At 38.6% G+C, this 26,597-nt stretch overlaps 1 protein-coding gene across 10 annotated transcripts in view; it reads right to left on the reverse strand.

Moving 5' to 3' along the window:
- Positions 1–26,597, reverse strand: part of Tenm2 (teneurin transmembrane protein 2) — a 1,224,381-nt gene that overhangs the window by 826,587 nt on the left and 371,197 nt on the right. For all 10 annotated transcript variants that reach the window (XM_036195999.1, XM_036196007.1, XM_036196006.1 and 7 more), the window contains exon 4: positions 25,734–26,009. In XM_036195999.1, coding sequence (XP_036051892.1) covers positions 25,734–26,009 — 276 coding nt within the window. The remainder of the gene's footprint in view (positions 1–25,733; positions 26,010–26,597) is intronic.

Consider the following 26,597-nt stretch of genomic DNA (forward strand, 5'->3'; position numbering starts at 1 on the left):
TATACTTCATGTTTGGATTGACTTCCTTTCCTGCATAGGCAACATGTGGTACAACACTCTTGTGGTCTATGGCTGTGACAGCCAGTTGCTGGACCCAGACAATCAAGTGATCAGAAGAGGATATTCTAGCCAAGCAGTGGTGGAGCACGCCTGTAATCCCAGCACTCAGGAGGCAGAGGCAGGCAGATCTCTATGAGTTCGAGGCCAGCCTGGGCTACCAAGTGAGTTCCAGGAAAGGTGCAAAGCTACACAGAGAAACCCTGTCTCGAAAAACCAAAAAAAAAAAAAAAAAAAAAAAAAAGGAAGAGGATATTCTGATGCTCTACAATCTTTTTATGTATAATGTAGTGGTTTAAATAAGAAATGTTTCTCATAGGCTTATGTATTTGAACACTTGGTTGGTGGTGCTCTTTGGGGGAGCTTCTGGAACTTTTAAGGTGGAGCCCTTTTGGAGCAAGTAGGCCATTAGGAGATGGAGAGTTTATAGCTTTGCACCATCTCCAGTTTGTTCTTTCTGTTCCTGTGTTAAAAGGTATGATCTCTTAGCTCCCAGGTGCAGCTGTCTATGGCCACACTTCCCTCTTCATTACAGATTCTTCCTCTGAAACCGGACATCAAAATAAACTCTTTCCTATCTAGGTTGCTGTTGGTCTCAGTATTTCATCATGGGACAAGAAAGTAACTAATATGCATGTTGAACCTGTGGTACAATTATCCCAAAACTATCCCAAGATAGTTTTGAATGTGGTCCAACACATTTGTATATAATAATGCCATGGCACGATATCAAACAGCTAGACACCGTAAACTGTCCTGTGTGGGTAAGCTGATGTTCACTTGGGTTAACTGTAGTGCATATTTTACTTTTGATTCTTCTAATTGTGGATACGTTCATTGCATCTTAACCCTTGTTCAACTGAGAAGCACCTGTATTGGTTCTGGCCCTGATGTGGAAAATCAAAAGATAGGAACAAAATGGTAGCAACTAGTCCAAGCCTATTCCTTCCCATTTAGTCATATGCATGTCCCAATCTTATATTCCCTACTGTCTGCAGAGTACATGCATGTACATCTGTAACAACTACACCCACAATCACTTATACTCTCTATCCCATTTCTGTAAGCATTTGAGTTTGAGGTCATTGCTCTTAAGGTCTCTGTCTCCACAAACCATATGGATAATCCACACAGTGACAAGGATCCTGGAAAGAAATAAACTTGAATGCCCTAGAAGCAAGGACAAAGCAGGTAGTCTACTTCACATGCATATAGAATTAACTAGTCTCAGTTCTTTCCTTTTTCTATTTGCATTCAGTGTTCTCACAAATGAATTGCTGGTGTGTGTTTTCCTTGAGTGTTTAATTAATACTGTAAACAAACACCTTATTTTTTTTTTATTAAATTATTAATTGGGAAATGCATTTATCCCAGCGTCTGGAAATGCAGCCTTCTCCATGTGGCTCAGTGATCAGAGACAATTGAACTGACAGTATGATAGGGTATCTTCAATCCTAAAACATACCTAAAGATACAGAAACAAATGATCCCCCTGGGAAGGAAGTGGATACAGTGATAAAACCCTGCAAGTCAGACGTCTCTAGATTCAAATCTGGTTTCAGTGGTATGTACTGCATGGTTGTAGCGAACACATTCCTCTTACATGGCAGCCAGTTTCCTCATCTGTAACATGCTTTTTGTTCTTAGAGTTTGGGAGAAAAAAAGCATGCTCATTATAATGGAAGGCATTTCATGAACTATAAATCATGGGATAATATTGATGGTAATTGTCTTAAAAATCCAGCTGATAAAACAAGGCTGCTGGTTTCCTGCTGACGCTTATTCACATTTTACATTTCAAGGATCAGACCAGGCCCTGAAATATTCAATCTACTTTACTCCAGCATATGCAACTAAGCATGCAATTGCAAAAATAATTGAGCGCTTTAAGTCCATCGATAACACTTAATTCTATGAATATGCATGTGGAGAATAATGCGATTCCCACAGGGTGCCGAATGTCAGGTTATAAAGAGGGAGAGGCTGATTTTGATCTGGAAAATAAAGCTAACCCATCATTAAACATCCTGGATGAGAAGTGACAAGGTGAATTAGTACAAACTCTGAGCAAACTTCACAAGTAAGTTTAATTAAACACAAGTCTACTCGTGTTTTGCAAACTCATTTAGAAGTAGCATCAGGTTTAGTGTTTCTACTGAAATGTTTGGTTAGTTTCTTGTTTGACTCAGTTACTACGACACTTAGAGCATGTTCTCTGCCTTCTCCAAGGGGTCTGTTCATTCTTCTCCAGTTGAGATGAAAATGAGAAATTGTGGTGGTATTGTGTTCCCCAAAATATTGTGTACCCTAATAAACTTATCTGGGGTCAGAGACAGAACAGCCACTAGATACAGAGGCTAGAAAATGGTGGCACTCACACCTTTAATCCCAGCACTTGGGAGGCAGAGCTAGGTGGATCTGTGTGTATTCAAGGATACAGCCAAACATGGTGACTCATGCCTTTAATCCTAGAAGGTGAGCCTTTAATCCCACAGAGTGATGGTAGAAAGCAGAAAGGTATATAAGGCATGAGAACCAGGAACTAAGTTAGTTAAGCTTTTGGCTGGTTAAGCTTTCAAGCTTTGGAGCAGCAGTTCAGCTGAAATTCATTCTGGATGAGGACTCAGAGGCTTTCAGTCTGAGGAAACAGGATCAGCTGAGGAATTGGTGAGGTGAGGTGAGGTAGCTGTGGCTTGTTCTGTCTCTCTGATCTTCCAGAATTCACCCCAATAACTGGCCTCAGGTTTGTTTTTATGAATAAGAACTGTTAAGATTCCTTCTACATCTGGCACCCAACGTGGGCCAAGGGGCCTGTTCATTCTTCTCCAGTTGAGATGAAAATGAGAAATTTTTAACAGAATTAGATAAGTGACACTTTAAAGATATAATAATACTTTGTTTTGAGATTTGTGATCTTCTGGCTATCCTGGTGAGCCAATAACATTATCTTTGCCTCAACACTTAATACTATAAAATGGGAAGCCTCATGTCAGTTTGACTTTGGGGATGGTTGCAGACATTGACTGAGCTTTTTTGAATTGTACTACATTTAAAGCACTGGTTTGTGGGGTTTACTTCTTGGGGTTGCAGGGTGAGGCTATGTTAGGTAAAGATGAACAGAAACAATTCTCATGGAGCTTTGCTGAATCTCTTGCAGAGCACACTGTCAATACAAGGAGATGTCTCTGAAGTCTTCACTTGCTTGATTTAAAATAGAGTGAAATAGCCTGGCATTACCCAGATTACTGTTATGTACAATACAGAAGAGCTCCATGGGAAGGCTCATGTGATGTGACTGTCTATTCAAGAACTAGAAAATTGTTCAGCTGTTATCTCATTTAATCCTTACATCAAGCCAAAGGGGCAACACAGGATGCCAATTTATAGAGAAGGAAAAATCAAGGAATTGCAACAGCTAATATGACTAGACCATAGGCCCATAGCTAATCAGTACTGAACCTGAGGATTGCACTCAGACATAGATGACCCCAAAGCCTGGTTTCTTATTACTAGATCATTCAGAAATCATCTAGGACACTAAGGGGCAAATAACATAAGCATACCCAATAGATCATTAACTGTTAAATGGAAAATTAAATCAGTAGATATGGACAACAGGGTATTATTTGTCCACAAGAAGGAATGAAGTACCAGTGTGTTTTGTAGGATGGTAAGCTTTGCAAAGATCATGCTAAGTGAAAGAAGAGAGTGTGAAGAGCTCATACACTGCATGGCTCCATTGAAATGAAGTATCCAGAACAGGCAAATGCAGAGAGACAGAGTTGATTCATGGTTGTTGTGCAGGGGCAAAGACTGTGGCAGAGGTATGGGAAACAACATCTGCAGGGCTCTGAATTTCAGATGAGGGTGGTAAAGTGTTCTGACAGTAGTTGCACTTATGGTTGTGCAATTCCATGAACGTACTTGAAATCATGCATTGTGTTTAAAGCTTGCTTGAAAGAAGTGAGCTATATACTGTGTAAGTTGTATCTCAACTACACCACTGTGAATAGTAAAACCATAGGAGTAAATTTAAAGAGCTTGAGCAAACTGCCTTAAGACATTGATGGAAATAAGCAACATTCACCAGAAGATAAGTGGTCAGCAGTACCATGCCACTTCCACTGAGGAATGTGGGAGAAACACAGAGTTTTATGCAGGAAGAGTTGTTACAACCTCTGAAGGACATGCTTGCTTCTGGCTCTGCTAAAAGGAATACCTTTAAAAACTTCTTTCTTGCCTTAGCAGTTTCAAGAGCTTGAAGTCACATTGCATGGACTCAACTGATAGTCCATGGTAATATTTGCTTTGGGGATCTTGTCTATATTACAACAATAGGTTTGCTGATCTTCACCTAAGCAGATGGGCAGTCACTTTTATAAGCCAAACTGACATCACTAATTCTTAGGGAAATGGACTAGGAAATTCTCCAGGGCCCAAAGCCTATTAAGTTATCTCGGTGCCTCTCACCACTGCCTTTTGCTGCTACTTCTCTCTTCTACCCATCCTCCAGGGTAATAACTTTCATTGGCCTAGAGGCAGAAGGAGAGGCACAGATAACACACGTTGAGAGTTAAATTGGCTGAAAATTTAGGTGTCATTTTCTTCATCAAAGAGGAGTAAGGAATGGAAATAGTTTCTAGCATTCCAGGAAACCCTTCTTTTCATATGGAAAGGAACTGTTGGTGAGGGCTTTGGATGATGTGTTTTAAAACATACACTGTTTCTTTTGCATATCACTTAAAGTGAAGTGGAAAATCTTTTTGATGATTAGAAAATTACTCTAAAAAATAATAGTAGCTGGACATAAAAAATCTTTGCCAAGGATGGAAGGAGGTTCATATTATGTCTATACTAATTTCAAAGTCACCACCAACTTTCTGTGTTATTCCCTGGTGCAAGTTTGTACATCTTTATAATGCCTTCAGAATAATTTATCACATAGTAAAGATTTTAAAAAATCATTATCCTTTTGATCTAAAAATCCTTATACTTCAACTTTAATAAGTTCTTTCTGAAGAGTTGCCACGTATTTTTTTACTCCTAGGAGAAATCAACAGCAGAACATTCTAGCAAGGTTTTAGGATCTTCTAATCCCACTTTTAAAAATTTCATGTCGTTCTTTTTTTCTTCTTGTTGTGCCAATCTACCATGTTGCATACTTTGGGGTTCAAATGGAAAGATGTGTGAAAATTAGAGACAAGACCTAAGCTTGCAGAATTACTGGGAAGAACACCCAGATGTTTTTCATGGTGGTTTAAAGTTAGCTTGCTATTTAGAAGTATTTTTTTGTTTATGACAAACATATCAGCATAGCCCAAGTAAGCCATTAACAATGTTCCACGCTCCTGCCTGTCAGCTATTTTATATTGTTCTTATTCTGCTATCAAAACTCAAGGGTAACATATTTCAGCTTCATTTGGCACCCTAAAAATCCTAAAAATCACTATATACAATGTAGCTTCAAAACACTCAGGCTTACTACAGACCTCAGTATAGAGATGTATTAAAGTAAGTTTCATTAACACATAGTTTTAAAAAATGCTTGCTCTTGTCACACACACACACACACACACACACACACACACACACACACACTTCCTAAGCTGATAAATCCTCTTTGAGGAAACAAACTAGAACCCTAACCAAATCTATTTTCCCCTGTTCCTTGTAAAGGCTTTACCTCAAATCCACCAAAAGCTGTACAATTTGGAGCTGTTAGGCCTTCCTATGCATTAGCTTTAAGCATATGTTCCTTTTATAAAGTTCTCAGAGGAGTACAGAGAGAAACGAAAATTAACACAAATGCTCACACTGTATCGTTGCTTCAGCTAAGTGTGGTCACCCAGGGGTGGATTAGGCAACAGTGGTTGTAAGTCTAGAAGTTCTGTTTCTGCTGGCTCCAAAGACGGCTCTTTAGATACTAGTTAATCTATAGAACAATTGCATTTTAAAATTCCTACCAGTGAGAGAACAAAGGGCATTCAAAGTCCAACAGCTGTTTGTTAAGTGCTTGTTATAGCATAAGAACTAGGGTATGCATTTGGCATATCACAGAAATCCATTCTAAATACAACAGGGTATAATTTCTTTATATCATGAAATGGGGGAAAGAGAGAAAGCCCATTCATGCCTTAGTGGGAATGAGGGATGAGAAATTGGGCCTGCTCGTAAGGGAGGCACCCATTTTACCAATTCCTCAGTATGCATGTCTAAACTATTAACTCCATCCACAATTCACACATGTTTACATTAGGTTCTGTGCATATAGTAAGCACTAAGTTTTTCTTTCTTTCTTTCTTTCTTTCTTTCTTTCTTTCTTTCTTTCTTTCTTTTTTGTTGTTGTTTATTTGTTTTTGAGACAGGGTTTCTCTGTGTAGTTTTGATGCCTGTTCTGGATCTTGCTCTGTAGACCAGGCTGGCCTTGAACTGACAGACATCGACCTGGCTCTGTCTCCCAAGTGCTGGGAATAAAGACATGCACCACCACCGCCCTGCAGCATGCAGTCTTTCTATAGACAATCACTGTGTCATGTTGTGGGTATAGAATCATCCATTCTCTACTTCTTGCTCATTTATTTTTTATTTTGAGACAGGGTCTTACTATGTAGCCCTGATGGACCTGGAATTTGCTATGTATACTAAGCTGGCCTTGAAATCAAAGACACTCACCTGCCTCTGCCTCCCCAGGGATAGGATGAAAGATGAGTGCCACCTTACCTGACTGCATTCTCTGCTTTAAAGCTTGAAGCACTTTTCAGAGACAGTTCTTCTCATCTATGATTATATTTTCCCGTCTTGTTTAGCACAGAACCCAAAGAAGATGCAAGGCTAATATTATGCACTACCTCACAGAATCCCACAGCAACCTGTCAGAGTGAGTATTTATATTCTCTTTTGTCCTTTTCCTGGTGACAAAAAGAAACTTGGGAACTTTCAGAAACTGGCTGGCTACCCAGCTTTTAAATTAAAAAGATAGGATTCAAATCCAAGTCTGTCAGAATCCCAAACCTAAGCATACATGGCTTCCTTTATTTTATTATATTTTTAAAAATGGTACTCACCATCATCTTCTTTCACAGGGATTATTAAAAAGCTGTTGGAGTATATGACATGTTCTATGAAGTAATCAAAAGAAAGAAAGATGGGCCATTAGTCACCCATTTGTTGGGTGGTGATATAAAGTGTTGTGGGAAGAGGAATACATCCTCTCCTGTTCTGGTTTTCTTCCTGGATTTTCCTTTCCCAGTGGGAAAGGAAATGATGAATGGAATCTGCAACAACCCAAACCAACCAAGCTCCCTCAACACTCATCTGGTCAAAGAGATAGATGGCATCCCCTAAATTCATAATAGCAGAGTTCCATGACAGAATCTCATTCTTACATTGCTCAATTTGTAAGACAGTGGTTAGTTACTTTTAAATGGATCCTGCACATGTGTGCATGTGGGGACACACACACACACACACACACACACACACACACACACACAAAACTAAAAATAATAAAAATGAGTATTTTTGAACTTCTGAGTAACTACTTTGTTATCAGGCAGTGGGCTGATTAAAAATTCAGCATTAAAGCTTAGCAGGGGTTGCAATTTCAATCAAGTTAGCCTTATTCTCAATATTTTACACTCTGTCCATTTAAGAGATTAAAACTCCCTAATTTACAATAATTTTCAAATGCTACAGAAGCTATGAGATCTTACATGACCACCAGCAAACACAATCCATAGAGCACAATTCAATAATTTCAAGTGACATCTTCTCTCCATTAAGTAATCTTGCTCTGGACTGACATCCCCTTGGATGGAATATGATGAATATTGTTATGGAGCCGGGAGGTGGTGGCGCACACCTTTAATTCCAGCACTCAGGAGGCAGAGGCAAGTGGATCTCTGTGAGTTCACGGCCATCCTGGTCTACAGAGTGAGTTCCAAAGCTACACAGAGAAACCCTGTCTCAAAAAACAAAACAAAACCAACAAACAAACAAGAAAAGAATATTGTTATTGAGTATCATTACTTAATGGCTATAATTTTCAAATTGAAGACTAATTTCTAAACAGTCTTATTAAATAGAAAACACAGAGCCAAATACATTGGTATAAACTATAGCGATCAAAGCAATAGCTGTCAACTAACCTTAGCTTACCACCTCGCTGTAGCTTCCCAAGAGAGAGCTTCTTCCTGTCTAACCTGTGCCTTCCTGTTCTGCCTTCTCATTGGCTCTAAGCCCAGCCACATCACTGCCTGTCTATACAGACCTCCAGGTCTCTATGGTTGGTACTGGGGTTAAAGGCAAGTGTCACCATGCTTGGCTGTGTCCTTGACCACACAGAGACTCTGCCTGCCATGTGAAAGGATTAAGGGTGTGTGCTATCACCGCCTGACTTCTGTTTATGACCTCTGATCTCCAGGCAAACTTCATTTATTAACATACAAATAAAATATCACATTTCAGCACAAATAAAATATCACCACACAAAATACTCAGAAAGAGCTCCTGTGTAGGAGGTACACTTCAAGAGAGGCAAGGCAGCTTAAAGCCTGCTTTGGGCTTCCATGTAGTTCCTCTCCTTTCCATTCACCATTTCAATTAAGCATCAGCAACTGCCTCACTCTGGAATGCACCATCAACCATTATCAATGTCAAATCCAAAGGACTCTCCTCATTCTTCATCTGAGTTAATAATTCTGCCCACTTGTGGGATAGTTGGCCATATTCTAGATCTTTCCTTTTCAAGGTGAAGGGTAGATACCTCTCCCTGACATGAAGTGTATCCCCACCCTATGAGCCCCCACCTTGTTTTCAACTTCACATTCCTTAGATTACTGACTGACAGATAGTGTTTCTAGGAACCTGCCCTTGACTTGATCACCCTGCATCCCTCTGCAGGATACCTCACCTGCTGACACAGTCCCCATTACAAGTTATGGGTAATGATTCTGCATCTGTTTTCTGAGGCTCTCACCACACCTTGTTCCACCCCAAGCATCTTTAAGTGCTCACCATATATCTTTACACTGAAGTTCCAAAAATTCTTTACTCAATACATTGCAAAACTAAAATACTTCCCTGGACCATTTTCTTCTTGTTTCTGCCGTATTGACTTTCTTTTTAGCTGGTTCCCCCACTTCACTCCTGAACATCACTTGGCATCCTTCATCTCTGCATGTGCCCGCTGTCTACTTGTAGATGTTGCTAACCCCTGTTAAGTGCCCCGCAAATCTCTGTATCACCTTCTTTTCTTTGCTCTCATTGCCTCAATGAAGACACTATTATCTGTTAGCCTTCTAATTCTTCCTGAAATTTCTCTGTCTCCCAACATAGATCCCAGCTAGAATGTTCCCACAAATGTAAATGCAATCAGCCCATTCCTTTGTTAATGACCTTTTGTGACCATGTGCTTTTCTGGGGAGGTAAAAAACGCATTTACAGGCAATTAAAGTTAAGGTTCCAGCCGGCTATACCATATCCACTGCTGTGGAGGAGAATTCTTCATTCTCCAGTCATACCAACAGACATCTCTAAATCCACTGCATTACTGTGTCTTCCATTGTAATGAGCCACCTTTTCTCTGCTGCCTTTCACAGCCTTCCTCTAGTTTAAGGCCTGGCCCTAACCTTGAGTTCTTTGTGCTGCCCTTAATCACATAATACTATGTGCAGTTTATCAAACCCATTTCAAACATTTCACGCATTCACTCATATTTATATGTAGGAATTTCCATTTTACCAAAGGAAAAATGCAGGCTCAAAGATGATGCAATTTTATGTGTCCCACAGGCTGGGGAGAGACAAAGCTAAAGCTTACCTAATGGTCTCATTCCACAGAAATGGACTTAATTACTATGTATTCTCTTTCCTATCACCATGCAGCTCTCTTTCTTCCTGCTAGGATCTGAGTTACTGGAGGGCAGGGATTATGTGAAATTTATCTTTGTATTTCCAGTTCTCAGCATGTAGTAGATATTCAATAAATGTTTGATGACTTGTGTTCAGCATGAGAGATGCTGCAGCGTTCTCCCAGACTGAACAGCACTCTGGGCCGCAGACCACGATGGGCTTCATGCATATTTTGATCCCCCATCTACTCTGCTCATCCTGGCTCAGTATGTGCTTTGATTCCTTCTCAACTCCTTTTACCAAAAACTCTCTGACTCTGGGATGGTTGCATTTTTCTATTTACTGGATTAGACGTCTTAATTAATATTTAACTTCCTTTCCTTGAAGAGCAAAATGAAAGCAAAAATGAAATCACCTTCTAGAATTCATGCTTGATGTACAAGGCAGACCTCCCACTTGTGACAGGTTCCCAGGAAGAGGACAGCCACCCTAAGTGAAAATGATCTAATCTCCATTGCCTTGAGTGTTGATCAATGCAAGAGTAGGGATTTACATTTTCGGCCCAAAGGACTTGATGGCCAAGGGTTATGAAGGAGACTCAGAAATCAAATTGAATCACTTGCATGTTATAAATCTATAAACTTTAAAGCGGTCTAAATTGATTAAATACAGCAACAAAGAAAATTATTTTAAGACAGCAATACAAAAAATCATCATTTGCTTGCTGTGTGAATGATGCTGTTCTTGAAATGCTTCTTCTCAGTAATCAGAAAAAGAAGAGAGATACGCAGTTTCAAAACCTCATCCTTATATAGATGAGGAAAGTATGAGTTTCAGAGCTGGCTTAATTTTTCAGGTTCATGAAGCTAATGACAGATAGAATTAAGACTCAAATGCTGGCACCATTTATTCTAAAATCCATACACTATACACCATATGTGGTGGTATATACCAGTAATTTCAGCACTTGGAATGTGGAGACAGGAGGATCAGGAATTCAAAGTCACCCTTGGCTATGGAGCAAGTTGGAGGGCAGCCTGGACTACAGGAGCTGTATCTCAAACAATAACAAAGAAACAAAACCCTTGTAGTTACTCACCACCCTGCCTTGCCTCCCTCATTTTTCTATTAGAGAAAATGGTACTGAAATCTAGAGATGAATTCAGGTGCCCCTGCAATAGGCTAGGACCTGGTCGTAGAACTATATGAAGGTCCGTGTTCTCTACTCTTTTCACTTAAGCTCCCCAGCCTCTTCCACTTAGATGTTTCACAGTCGTAGTGCATGGAGTGATTATACTTATCAAATTTTCTTCATAGGAACAAATTGGAAGCTGAAAGGAGGTCAGGGCACAGGCAACACAGTTTATTTAGGGGAGACAGTGATGATAAAATCTTTGATGTTTTGAAAGTACTGAAGCTCACTTCATGGATTCTAGAAAAAAATGATCCTGTGTCTTGTTTTGGAGTCTACATTCTCTTGATTCAAATCTCAGTGAAGCAAAGGTATATGAGATCCACTTGGCATTCTGGCTTGTTTTAAGGACAGAGACCATGTCTTAACCTATCATTTCAGGGAAGATAAAAACACTATCTCATACCTTATTACAGGAGATGTGTCCCTTTTCAGAAAGTGAGAAATGATCGTGACATTGTTCCCTGGATTTCCTTGCATTTGCTAATTCACAATGCTTTTAACTGTCTTCAAAATGAGAAGGATTGGGGGGTCTCATTTCGAAGGCACATGTAACCTAGGTAGCTACACGTGGAACATCATGGGTTCCACGTCTGCCTTTATAAAGTGCAATGAAAATACTTCTCATGCGTGTTTGCTCACTCTTTCATTTTCAGGCTTTGAATATTGCTGTGGTTTAAAGGTATCTCTAAAATCCATGTGCTAGAAACAAAATCTGCAAAACAAGAGTTTGGGGTGATGGACTTGGTAAGAGCTGGTTAGCACTTAACTATGTGAGCAGCTTAGAAAGCAGAGCTGGTATCTATTGCCCTTCGACCTCTGTGTGGAAACTCTCTGATTTCTACCAGGGGACAAAGAAGCAAAAAGGCCTTGTGCCAGGTGTGGTTTCCTCAACCTTGAAATTTGCACCTCCGGAGCTATAAGAAATATTTTAAAATGACCTAGTCTGTATTGTTTTGTTATAGTAACAGGAAAGATATTAAAATAAGGATATGCTGTGACTATTTTATTCTTCACAGTGCTGCCGAATCAAATGTAAAAAGGACTAGAACTTCCCAACCCTAACCCTAAGCCTAATGAACCCTAACCCTAATCCTAATAAACCCTAACCCTAATAAACTCTAACCTTACTGAGCCTTCCCTGATCTTCTATCCTTTTAAGTTTCCATATATATCTTCTCTTCCCTCCTTCCTTCATCCTACTGTCTCCCCTCTTATTATCCTTCTCTCCCAGTTTTGTGATTCATCGTGCAAACCAATGTGCTAGATGTCATAAAAACATAGGAATATGGTGTGGTCCCTACCTCAGAATTTCTTCCCATTTCTTAAGAACCTAGCTCCTGGTACTAAAGGGACTTCTCTAGCCTGATAGGATGATTGATGCCTTAAACAAGGGAAGTGAATTGGGACTATTTTTCCAGGCTCATTAATACAACCAAATAAACAATTAATGCATGCTTGGGAATGTCTTCCGCTCCCATCATCAAACATGCAGAGAGGATCCAGACAGCCACGTTTCTCTGTCTCTTAACATTCGGCACCTTTGTTTCTGGTCTGCTTTCATTCCTTGTTGTATCTGTTACCTGTGCACTCTAATAACTGAGCTATATCTCAAGTCACATGGCTGGGTGCACAATCAGCATTCTTGTTTCATTGAAAGTGACCACACAGTACTGACAAGCAGTGTCAACTTTTCCATCCTGTGCCCTCACACCATTGGCAAGGATGTTTTTGTTGTTGTTTCTGCAATGATCTGGAGACATCCTCAGCTTTGCCTTTCTCACTACCAAAGGATGTTACTCATTTTCTCTCCATACATCTATCACTCACTCCCACTGGAACTACACCATTATATTTCATTTGGGAATACGTCCAACTTCCAGCTCTCTTATCATTCTCTCGGGTCAAGGATTTCTTGTGTCCATACTTATGTCTATTTTGATATAAATTATAGGCAACATTTTTAAAGACCTACTAATTTCTTTGAACTGCTTTTGACCACTGGCATTATCTCCCATCAATTCCTAGAAATTCATTTGCCATCATCATATCTTGTCATTGCTGTTAGCTACAAGAGATCCTCCATATCAGTGGTGGGCTTACCTTAGTTCAGATGTCTCTTATAGCCTGATCCTATCAGATTTCACTGTCATCTACTGGTATCTCCAAAGAACTAGATTTATGTTGGCAGTCTTCTCATCTTTGCTGAGCTTAGCTTCCACAGTGATCATTCTATAATCTCTTACCTATCTGCTGCTTCATGGTCTCTAACACCTAGGTTGTCAAAAGCAGAGCTACTATTAAATCAAATTCTGCTTATTCTTTTGCCTACATGTGTTGGTAGAGTGCTAATCTAAATATATGCACCCATGGAAAATAGCATCCTCCCTTCTCCTACAACTCTTCACACTTCTCTCTTTAAATTTCTAATCCCTCCTCCATGCTCTCCCAGTTGAGGACAATACTTACCATTTTACTGAGAAAACTGAAGTGACACATACACATTGGAGGCTGTCACCACATACCTACCTAGCCACTGGAACTTGTGTTCTCCCTTTGTCATAGATTACCACCTGTACTTCTGTTCTCATAATAGCTCCCTCATGATGTAGTCAACCATCATTTTGTCTCTGTCCTCCTCCTCTTCCTCCTCCTCTCCCACCCCGTCCTCTCTCTCTCTCCAAACACACACACACACACACACACACACTCACCAAATCACCACACTTTGGAAGGTCATCCATTTTATTTGACTCACCAAATCACATGGTAATCTCTTCTAGAAACATTCCCACAGACTCAACCACAAATAATCTTTAATCCTGTAGCCCAATAAAGTTGACATGAAATTAACCATCACACCATATTACCAGTCAGAGAAGAAGACTGTCAGTTATACTTATGTTCCTGGATGACCATCCCTTCATAATTTCTTTCTCTCTCTTAATTTCTAGAATTATCAGGTTTTTCTAGTCTAATCTCCTTTGGAATCAGAAAAGGCAAAAAGAGTAAAGAAATGAGAGACTTTGGGCAGAGAGACTGTAGAGTCCCCAGAAGCCCTAACAAAAAGCAGATATTCAAGAATGACAAAGAGAGCTGTTATCTACACAGCATAGTTTCCGTTGTTCCTGTGTGTTCTTTCTCTCCTACACAACATTTAAGGACTTCTCAGAGTTTGCTTCCAGCTTCTTCTCTACCTTTCTCCTTAGCTGAATTTGTCTGCTTCCATGATTAAATAGACATATTGTTATGCTATTGATTCTCAAACTATCAGGTCTGGCCCCAGCCTGTCCTCCAGTTTTTATTCTTCACAAAATACAACTATTTACCTTTCTATTCGGTTGTCTTACTTTGTAAGTAAAATGAGGACTGAGTCCCACAAACAGCATCGTCTCCAGGCATTCACTAACTTAGTGCTTTAGAATCTAGTAACTAAAGTAAAAAATCCTTGGCATTTCTTTTCCATCAGCTCCCATAACCTCACCACTATTGTTTTGACTCTGCTACCTCCACAGTATATCTCAAATCATTTACTTCCGGTTGTGGTGTATGCTCCCCTCCCCCTCCCCTTACACACAAAGAAAAGCTAGAAGACATGGGTTTGATAACATGCTAAGGAATTCAAATGGATGATAGTTCACATGTAGCCAGAGATTTCCCATGATTTCATTCAGAATCTGGAATGTTTGGAAATTCTTTCAAGATGATTGGGAATGTTACAGATATGCAGGTGTAAGTCTAGTTGCACAAGCTAAAGAAATCAGACAGATAGATAGGAAGGAATAAAGAGTATTCTCTAGAAAGAATAAATATCCCAGTTGGGTTGCAACTGAAAATACATTTAGAGGAGAGGTAGGAACAAGGTCTAAAATCATAAATTGGACTATATTGTGGAGGGACTAAACTACCACAGTGGGACAGATTAAGTTGATTTGTGGACTTCCTGCCTTCCCAACGTACCTTGTTGTTCCCAGTCAAAAATGTGTATCAGCGGAAATGGAAGACAACCTGTATTCTCTTAATTGTGCTCTATTTCACTGGGGTCTTTTCTATTCTGAATGTACAGAGGGATGCCATGCCCTGGCATGTAGAGATTTTTCTGTATGTTTTTTCCCTATAACATCAATTATTAAGCAGTGCAGTATATTAGCACAGCCATATGCTTATTATAATAGTAATTGCTTCCACATGATTATCTTCAGAGTATTTCTTTATGTCGTGGGATATTTATCTTGCATGTAGAACTACCTATTTTGTAAAAAAAAAAAAAAAAAAAAAACCAGTTGCAGGAATACCACTGTGTTTATGATTACTAACCTCATTGAATCAAAGGCGCCATAGATGGAGGAAGTTTTAAGAATATTTAATACATCATTTGCTGGATGCTATCTCTTCAAGGTGCCCGGCAGGTTATCTTGGTAGATGTGAGTTTCCTTTCATTGTGCGGAATGCAATTCTGTCCTTGCGTAGCTATAAAATAACAATCTAAAATGCAGTCTTGCATTCTAAACAACCACTGAAATATTTAATAAGAAAACAAAACGCCCAGTCTACTCAGGGCTAACTCTTCTTTTTGGTTAGCACAGGCATTTTCCGCAGCTTTCCCCCTAGCGTTCTCTCTCTCCCTCCTTCCTCCCCCTTCTCCCTTCTCTACTTCCTCCCCCTCTTCCCCTCCCTCTCCATCTCCCTCTTTCATTTCCTCTCTCTCCACCCTACCCTTTGCATTTCATGCCTATAAAAATGAATATTTAAAGCAACTACATAGATAAGAAGAAGCAGCAGGACTCTCTCTGGTCATTGTAAAAGTTACTACAAAATTTTTTAAAAAATGAGAAAGTTCATTCTCCTATTTTCCCCCTAAGATACAAATTCACACAGACAGTGTGTACAGACAATTGTTCAGCCTCACTCATTAAAATAAATGACGCATGGAGTTAAAACATTGTTACATGCAAAGTGGAAAGATGGCAATGGCAGTCTCTTGGGACTCACAACCACAGTATCATGTGTAGCAGGTGGATCTCACACAGGGTCAGTGCAAGAATGTGTGTTCTTGTTTGGAAAGTGATCAGAAGCATGTTAACCAGGCATACTTATATGCTCTAACTTTTTTAAGATTTACCCCCAAAATAATCAAGGCTACTATTTATTGTGTCTAAAATAGAATCAAGCTAAAATGTTTGATGAAGGAAATTAGGAACATACACTAGTCTAAAGAAATACAATGTACTCTTTAATTTCTTCAGAAAAAAAAATGATGTCAGGAGAAAGTGTTTAAAGTACATTTACTGGGGACAATGGATTATGTGAGGGTTTGCAAACTATGATACCAGCTCAGAAAGCATGTCAGATCTCAGGTCCTCTAATTTTTTTAAGGTCCTGGGGATTGAATGACAATTCTTGAGCATGGTATGCTAATGCTCTACCATTGAGTTACACTGCCAACCCTCTAACTTCACACAGACATACAGACTGAAAACACAAACATGAATTCATGGACTATGGTTATTTCTGATACAAAGTGTTTGGTATTATTTATTCATCATATATTTGTACATTTTGTACTTATACATATATTTAAATATATTTTTCATGCCAGTTGGTCACATATTTTCTATACATGTCGATATACTTCACATGCATATATGTTTCACAGAAGATAACAACAAAAAGTGGCCTCTAGCACTTGTTAATTTCTTACCAAAAAAAGCATTTGGTATTAATCTGAATCTGTTTTACTTTAAAAGTCTGTATTGAACTGAGACTCTTTAGAAACTAATGGACAATGTATTTCCAATCAGGTTATATAGGACATGATATACATAGTTTTATTAAATAACAAAGGTTAAAAGTACCAGAAATAATTGCTTATCTTACAGTTAGAAAAACAACAAGAAAATATACTTCAAATATTAAACTTGTAGAGTTGAAAATATAACAAAGATAAACTTAATGAGGAGGAAACAAACAGTAAAGGCAAAGCAGAAAGCTTGTAAGAAACATAAAGATATTCCTTTCAAGCCTGATTAAAAAACATGAGAGATAAAAATATCATAGATTAGTGATGAGGAGGGAGACATAACTATAGTTACAGGGAGCAATTAAGCAAATTGCATGAGAGATTACTCATGAAGCAACAGCAAAGCTAATCTTCAAAAAACTATGATCTACCTGGAATAGATCTGGCCAATATTCACCCACAACACATTAAATATTCCCGTGAAAAACAATAGTATAACCATTTTCCTTGTACAGAGCAATATTTGATATTACTTATTAACTATTTGACAAATGGTTGTGAACAACAGCCTGGTAGTCATTGTAATACTGTTTAGAGAATATCAGCAAATAAGGATCCATCATCAGTCATGTTCCCCAATCTTGAGTACAGAATTAAGCATCTACTCCAGTTTTCTTATAACTTATCTTCCACCCATCTGCTTCTCAAATATTACTCCCATAATTACAAATATTTGCAGCATTGCCAGATTTTAATTTCTCCTAGTTCAAATGCCAACAAACAGGTGCATTCATTAATAAGGGATTCCTAGCTTCCTCCTTCCTTGGTTATTGCTTTTCTTTCTGATATCATCGATTCAAACTATTGTACTTTCCTAGTCACACACATGAATATAGGTATATATATATACGTGTGTGTGTGTGTGTGTGTGTGTGTGTGTGTGTATTTATAAATATGGACATGTGTGTGATGTATGTTATGTATGTTCTTCTCTAAAAGATTGACAGAGACTTCAGTTACCAAAGTCACTATGTCCCCATTATTCTGACTAAGGTTTAGAGGTGCGGGGAGATTAAATCCTCTAAAACATCATCATCTTCATCCTAATGCCGAACTCCAACTACCTGGCTTCCCTGCATTTGTTCATTTATAATATCCATCATCTAGTTTTCAGTCATGTGATTCTTAATTGCATTTCAAGCTACCTAAAATATATACTGTCAAAGCTATGTTTCTCCAATCAAATACATAGACAAAAATTCCTTATAAATGTATATGGGATAAAAACTTTGTATCTATTTGTATAAATAGTAAAAGTCAATATAAGAAATTAAGAGTAAGAACTATATAAAATTGTTAAATGTATGATCAACTTATATCACCATAAGCCACATGAAAAGAAGTCTAATGTGTTGCCAAGCGGTAAGGGATTGTCCAAGGATTCCAATGGCACACTGGCTACCAAGACTCCAATTCACAGGAAACATAGTATCTAACATGTCTCATCAATATCCACTTGCTTGCAACACTTTCCTCTTTATGCTTACATAATCTGTCACATATATGTAATATATTCAGAGATGATGTGTGTTTTAAAACATACTCAAAACTGGAAATTCCAATAATTTTAAATTTTAAGAGTGTAGAATGAAATACTAAAACAGATTCATTTTAAGGTAGAGTCTTGCTGTTTTGAGGGCTGAGTTCAAATATCTTTTTTTAAAAAGTATGAATTACATGACCTTTTATGTTTCATACAAGCAGGGATATTGCTATCCTGTCACTCTTTTCTAGACTCCTCAGGTGAGCACAAAGATAAACCCTCAGTTTATTTTTCTCCAAAGAATGCTAATGCAGCAATCTCAATTCTATCTCATTTGTAAATATGTTTATATTTCAGTTATCCTTTCTTCATTGCACACATCCTAGAATGGTAAGGCAACTGGAAGTTTGCTGCCGAAGAGGGGAGACCCACCTAGGGTCCACTAGTGAATACATTCTTAGCTTGAAAAACATCATTTCTGTCTTCCACTTGCTCATAACTCTGCGTTAGCCAGCTTCATCCTGTGTCCTTTCTCTTGTAGAATGCTTGAGGTTTAGTGATGATCAAGGTATTTTCCTTTCTATATTTGACCTTGTAGCCTTTCACTTTATCTTATTGGGCTCTATAAACATTTGCTGACAATACTTAGTACTAAGCCATTTTCTTCTGCTTTAAGTGGTGTTCTCCTGAAAAGCCCTGGGATTTTCCTAAACCTGCTATGGCAGCTAAATTTTAAAGTAAGGATTCCGTCCATCTCCTTGCTAAATCCCCACCTATATATACTTTCATATTAAAATAGATTTAAGTACACATGTTAATGATTTCTAAACTTGACATTTCAAAACATCAGAATATCTAATTTAGAAAATGGATATGATATAGTTGCCAGGCATGCATTCATAGTGACATACAATTATATTAGTACTTTATAAATTAAGCAGTTATTTATTCAATTCAATTTTATTTGAAGCACTTAATTCGAAATGCCTTACAACTACTTTAGAAACATGGCATACCAACATCAAACCCACCTTGCTGAGGAGCCAAGCCCACAAAACAGAAGAACCTCTGTTCTCAGCATACTTTCAGTGGAGTTAAAATTTCAGGCCTCTAGTTTGTATTTTACAGTTTTGATTACCTCTGATATGCATAAAGTTTGTACTTAGGTCAATGTTGTTAACTCAGGTAAGTACACACATTAAGGAAAGCCTTAAATTATGGAGTAGCCTCCAGAGAGCTCATGTAGGCTCAACGATGCCAGCGACATGGGTCCTGCTTACATCAACTGCCCCAGATTTGTTCAGAGAGAATCCTGGAACCAAATTACTCATATTTTGAGAGAAGTTAGAAATAAATGCCCCTTCCTCTCTTGTTCTTTGCAAAAGAAAAAAAAAAAAACTAATTCTAATATATCATATCTCACTTGTACAATATCATTAAACTATTTTCTTATACACTGCATTGATCAAATATAATCACTACATGGGCTCAATCCAACCTGAAAACTACAGTTCTTAAGCCCTGTTGTTGATGACTATCTCATGAACCACTCCTTTCTGTCTTGGGACGTCTTTGACATAATTTAAACTGAGGTTAGGGAAACCAGGCAAGGACAATTTGTCTAGGCAGGTTTTTCAGCTAGCATTAAATAGTACTCAAAATTAAATGTCCACCTGTCTGCAATTTCTATTCTATTTACAAATCTATCAGTTGGAAGTTTCTCTTTCCAGTCACTGTGTCCCAGTTTCAGAATGGCTAATTGAAATATCTCATTATGTGGCCAGTGTTCTAAGATCCCCTTTAGTTTGGTATTATTTTCAATGCAGGTTCATCTTGATTTATTTGATTGTAGGAAATTTATATGCTCTTAGGTCTGAATCATTTTATTTATGATGCTAATACTTGATTTGTGGTGCATCTTTCCCATCTCTTAATTTGATTCTTGACAAACAACTGAATGAAGCCATGACAAACAATAGGCAGGTGGGTGGGTGGTGGGTGGGTGGGTGGGTAGGGGAAGAAGTTAGATCCTTTGGACCAAAGAGGCTTCCAGTTTTTCTCTGCCAGAAACATCCACCTCATACACCTTCAGATCCTTCCCCAGTCCAGTGAAAGTCACAGCACTGATACCAGGAACTCTGAAGCTTAAAACCCAATGATTATCCACCCAGCCCCAATGTCTCTCTGAAGGCCTGGAGATTACATGTGTAATAAGCATGCTGCCCTTGCCAAAGTAAAGCTTATACTCCTTTTTAATTTATTATATTTATTGAATGGAGTCAGTGCTTGATCGTCCCTGGGAGCATCACCTGACTTGAAAGAAAATACCAAAGGAAAGAGAGAGAGAGAGAGAGAGAGAGAGAGAGAGAGAGAGAGAGAGAGAGAGAGAGAGAGATTGAGATTTTGTTTTAAGGAATTAAAATACTTTCTTTCTTTATGTTCTGTGGAAAAATTCCTTGCTTTTTTTTTCTTTGACAGTTTTGCATGTATATGGATTATACTTTAGTTATTTGTACCCCTGATAATTTCTCTCATGCCCCTCCTTCCTTTGATGAGACTCATCTTCTTTGCAAGAAGTCTCCATCTAACTTTCATAGTGTGTGTGTGTGTGTGTGTGTGTGTGTGTGTGTGTGTGTGTGTGTGTCTGTGCCTGTGTATATCCTGTATCCTGCCCTATTTAATCACTGTTGCTTGTGTGTACAAAGGCACAAAGTAATTTACTGGAACATAAGCTCCTTCTCAGTGGGCACAACACTGAAGGAAAAGACACCCTCACCTTCAACAAATGTTAAGTGCTAACAGTTCCCTTAGGTAGGAGCAGCACCTCACTTGTCCCTCTGCAGTCCCTGTCATGGGAATTTTTTGCCACAATTGGACTGTTTCTCTTAAGAGCAAAATATGAATCTTTGTGATGTCTGCAGCTGATAGAGAGTTTTTGTGTCCAGTTTAGGCATCCTCTATAAATGTCACTGTGACAGAAGGGAGAAGAAATGAATGCAGTGGATCATAAAATACAAAACAATTGTTTGTGATGGACAGATTAATAAAGTAGGGGTGGAAACTAGAGTCAGTGGGTCTTCGATTTGCTAAATTCATGGGTACTTGAATTTAGTACAGTTACTAAAGAGGTAACACTTTATGGTAAATGAATGAAGTTTGTTCGATGGTAACAGCCTGAATTTTCCCCATATTACAGAAGACTCCTTGCCTTGGGATTCATATTTCTGGTCATAGTGAACAACAGGAAGCACCTGAGTATGTGGTACTCTACTGAAGGCACAGATGTATAGCTATCCTTTGTCAAGAGGACTCACATTCTAATAGATCAGTGTCCCACACATTCACTCCATACAGCCTCTATGTTCCAAAATCCAGCTTTTATGACATATAATGAAATCATTTCAACATTTCTATTTTCAAACTCAAATTGCATCATAAAAATTATCAATCTCCTAACTGAGAAGAGAGGGATATGAGTCTTGTTCTTATTTGCTTTTGGTGAAGGGGGGAGGCATGCATCTCTTAATGTCTTTACTAATGCTGGGTTGTGTTTTCTATAATTTCTGATTTTCTATTCAAGTTTTTCCTTTTTTCTTTCTCTCTAGATTCCCAATAAAGCAACTGCAACTAAGATTACACTGAAGGGAAATAAAAAAAGAAAAAGAGAAGAAAAGAAACCCCATGGATATTTTTAAGTCCCCAAGGTGAGGAAACTGCCTAAGGGAGTCAAGAATACATACCAGATTTTTTCCAGTGTGTGCTGCACTGCATCTTTAAGGAGGCAATTAGTTATTCCTGTGTATTAGTGACTGTCCCATTTTCTCCACAACTCAGGTGATACAAAGAGCCTTCAAGAGCCCATATTTTAAGTGGGACATTTATTACTGAAAAAAAAGTATGATTCTAATTTAAAGTCCCTGGGAAAGCCCTTTGTACGGATGCGGTCAAATTTTACACAGTCAAACCTAGCTGTTCTCAACTCTCATTGTCATTTCTAGCCAAGCCATCATTAGCTGCAAGCCAGAGTTAAAGAGCCTGAGAAGAGTCCTGGACCTGAGGGTTTTATCTATTTAAAGCAATCCTGTTCAACCCAGCACAATGCTAACTACAGACACAATACGGAGCTGAGGGTAGTGCAAACTTTGTAGCGTCTATACCTCAAAAAAATCATAATAAATAAATAACATTAGAGATGGTTTCAGTGTATGTGGGACTATCAGGCATTTCAGTGGGCTATTTGTGTCTCAGCAGCATGTGGGAAAGTCAACAAACACTCACCTAAGAAAGACTATTGACAAGTTTGGGTTTTATCAAGTGATTTTGAAGGCTAGATTCACACTTGGGAATCAAGAGAGGGATGTGGGGTCCTGAAAGCTGCCATTCCTTGATTAGTATGCTTAGCAAAATTACAGTTAGGGTATTAAAAAGAAGCTTTTAAATAAACATTGATATATCTTTGTAGCCCAAGATCACACCTTACAAAAGAAATTACAAATGTAGAACCCTGTAGAAACCCTTCTTGCTCACGTATCCTTACCATTTAAAAGGGAATTGGTGGGCTTCCTCCACAAAGCACAGATTTTATGACTTCCCCTTCAAGAGAGGCATACCTAAAAGATTATTGATTTGGCTCTGAAGGACACTGTGTTTATTATGGAGGAAGCCATTGCTGGGTACAAGTGTGAGAAATTAATGGCGGCTTTGTGAGCATCCATTCTGTGGTGTGGAACCGGTGGGCAACTGTCAATCTATATGATAATACATTCCCAAACTTCATAAAGTCAGTGATGTGAAAAAGCATTGATTTCTCTGTGAGCTAAACAGAATGTGTCAGAGAGAAAGAGTGAGTTTAGTGAGGTTAACATCCCAGCCTGCAGGTTTCCTTGTGCCTTACTTTGTGTATCTTGAAGAATTTATGCTACAATATATGCAATACTTTATTTTTTTGGTCCAAAAATGAGAGAAAAGGGTTGCATCAGATATATTTTTAGCATATATAAAATATTTAATGATTCTTTGAAAGAGGAAAGAAAAGACCGTCCATCTATATATTTTAAAATAGCATGACCTAGCTTGAACTCTGGCATTAGTATTACCTTTAGAATTTGCCAAGCGCACTCATGTAGAGAACAGAATAGTGTCTCCAAGTGTATTTTTCTTTATGAAATTCTGATTGCATTATAACTGGTATCAAAGGAAAAAAATCAAGATATTGTACCAAAGGGTTTAGTTCCTATCAGTATTCAGGAACATATGGAGACTTGCCCTGAGTAAAAAATGTTCAAATGTCATGCATTGCAATCACGCTGGCTAAAAGAGAAGACTCCTTGTCTATCAAATACACAATTAATTACAAAAAATTTCCACAGCAGTTCTAGGTAAATTCATGACAAGTATTTTTTTTTAATTTTTTGTTGTTGTTCACACAGCTTCAGCAGAAATCTTCTTTTATTGCTTGAGGATATTTTCAAGAACTATGTATAAATAACTTAAGAGGGTGGAGAGTCTATAAATATGTACAAAAAGCACAACATAGATGGATCCCTGTATAGTTATGAGAATGCCAACCATGGGAGATTTTCTCAAATGCCTTACTTAAAACATGTTGCAATTTCTTGGATTGCAGTGATTTTGTTTAGTAGACAACCAAACTGCTTCCATTTAAATAGTATCTGACACATGCCAAAGTTTAACAGGGTCGTCAGTAAATGGGTTTGATGTATATCTTCATGGAAACTTTTTAGAATAATCTCTTAGCTGATAAGCCCCTCAGAGTGTTGAATGTGCCAAGTGTCAGGGTTCTGTTAAAAATTCAAAAGGAGTCAAGTGCAAATTTTCCTTGAGTGTTCACACTGATGAGCTACAGGAACGGAGCAGTAAGACACATCATCTCATCTCCCAAATTATTTTGAAATTAAAAGTAAACTTCAGTGCAACCAAGTGCCATCTTTCTGAACATATGTGAATCACCCAGGAAATGGTATATTTCCAACACAGTTGTGAGACTAAATGGTATTTTATCTGTGTTTACGTTCAAAACAAGCTTGCCCACCTGGAATTTTCTTTTTCTCTTTTCAATGAAAGAAGACACTTAAACTTTCTCTAACTGAAATTTCTGAGATTTTACACATTCTTAACTGATATGTTTGTAAACATTTTAATGCTAACTCTTTTAGCAAACAGGCAGTATATTCATAACACAGAACATCTGAGATTTTCTTCAGAAGTCCACTGTACCTAAAGTAAGTTATCTTTTTATTTAAAAAAATGTTTTTGACTAAACACCATTATGAATCTTGTGGAAATCCACAAATAAACACCTTATCTCTTTAATGGCTTTGTGCAGGCTTCCCTGTATTCGCTGCTTAATGGCCAGAAGCATTTAATCCTCAAGGCTTCATTAAAACTCATCTACAAAGCTGATAGATGGGCCACAGTGATTTGTGATGGAAGATGCGGGAAGCCATTAACCTAGATAGGTACCAAGAGGGAAAGGAACCACAGAGGAGCAGCCGGCTTGGAAGACAAGACACTTCTATTTGTCATTATTAAACCCTGTATCATAGGCTCCATGTTTGATCTTCAATAAGGCTACGAGGCATTGCTGTCTGGAAATGAAAGGTGAAGATGAGGTAGGGGTCTTCACAGATCATCATGGGAAACACACAAAAAAAGAAAAGAAAAGAAAAGAAAGAGAGAAAGGAGAAAGGAAGCAAGTAAGGAAGGAAAAAGGATGAAAGAAAGAAGGAAGGAAGGAAGGAAGGAAGGAAGGAAAGAAGGAAGGAAGGAAGGAAGAAAGAAAGAAAGAAAGGAGGAAGGAAGGAAGAAAGAAGGAAGGAAAAGAAAGAAAGAAAGAAGGAAGGAAGGAAGGAAAAGAAAGAAAGAAAGAAAGAAGGAAAGAAAGAAGGAAGGAAGGAAGGAAGGAAGAAAGGAAGGAAAGAAAGAAAAGTAAAAACAACAACAACAGCAACAACAAAACAAAACCCCTCAAACAAACCTAGATTGCTGTTACTGGGAAGGGAAATCAATACAGAGACTTAGAAACTTGGGGAAGAGGACATTCTGAAAGGACTGGTCATAGTTTATTAAGTCCCCTCCTTTATGGGGTTATGTACTTGCTAATGAGACCAGATGAGTACATCTGAATACTGGATTGCCATCAAAACGCTTTAAAAACTTGCTTCTCCAGTTTGTGGGCTAGAAGGTATCTTGTTCGTTTGGTCCCCGGCTAGGGGTGGAGAGACAAGACTGATATTTCACCTCTTAAAAACAAACAAAAACAAGAAGGACCCTTAAGTCCCCCATAACGCAATGCACAGAGCATGCAAAGGTATTTCAGAACCGGCCTACCGTTCTCGTCATCCGACTTGTTTTCATTGTCAGAATCAGTCAGAGTAAGGGCTGAGTTCTCACGGCTGGACAGGCCGGAGCTGCGCCTGGACTTTATCCCACGTCCCCACAGTCTGATGGCGTGTTCCGGAGACATCCCTCCCTCGGTGTCCGAGTCGGCATCAGACCCAGTGCTCAGGGAGTAGCCCTGGTGGAGGATCCCCATGTCGGAACAGTAACCAGTTCGGTGAGGGGAGGGCTCGCAGATCCCCAACTCGGCCAGGGTGAAGTTAGACCCTAGAGCAACAGCAACACAGGAGAGGGTTTACTCTGTGGGAATGCTGGGCAGGTGTGAAGAGCATCCCACAAGTCTAACGGACGTATGTGGTTTTCTAAAATATACAGATACAGGCTTTGGACAGGGGTACCCAGTGGATATTGGGGTACATTGGGAACAAACTCAAGCATGAATCAATTTAGCACAGGAAGCTCAGACTTCATTTCAGAGATCTTTTGTCATCTAACACCATGTGAGGCATCGAATCACTGCACTCATCACCAATAATATATATCAAATATTTACTCGTGTATATTTTATTTGCTAAGTTTTGTTTGTGTTGAAAAATCATAATCATAATTTTTATAGATAATATTATCAACATTTACTTTATATACAAGGAAGCTAAGTCCAGAGACTTCAAATGACTCATTCAATGTCACTTCTATGGTTACAAAACCAAAATCTGATCCCCGAGCAATGTGTCTTCATGCCATCAAATGTCATTCTCTAGGAAATGTGAGTGCAGCTTGAAGGCTTCAACAGTCCTTCAGGTGGTAGTTTCTTATCTACCAGCTGTAGGCAGCACATCTGTATTTGGGTGTTAA

The sequence above is a fragment of the Onychomys torridus genome, chromosome 8 (genome assembly GCF_903995425.1).
Source record: "Onychomys torridus chromosome 8, mOncTor1.1, whole genome shotgun sequence".
Lineage (NCBI taxonomy): Eukaryota > Metazoa > Chordata > Mammalia > Rodentia > Cricetidae > Onychomys > Onychomys torridus.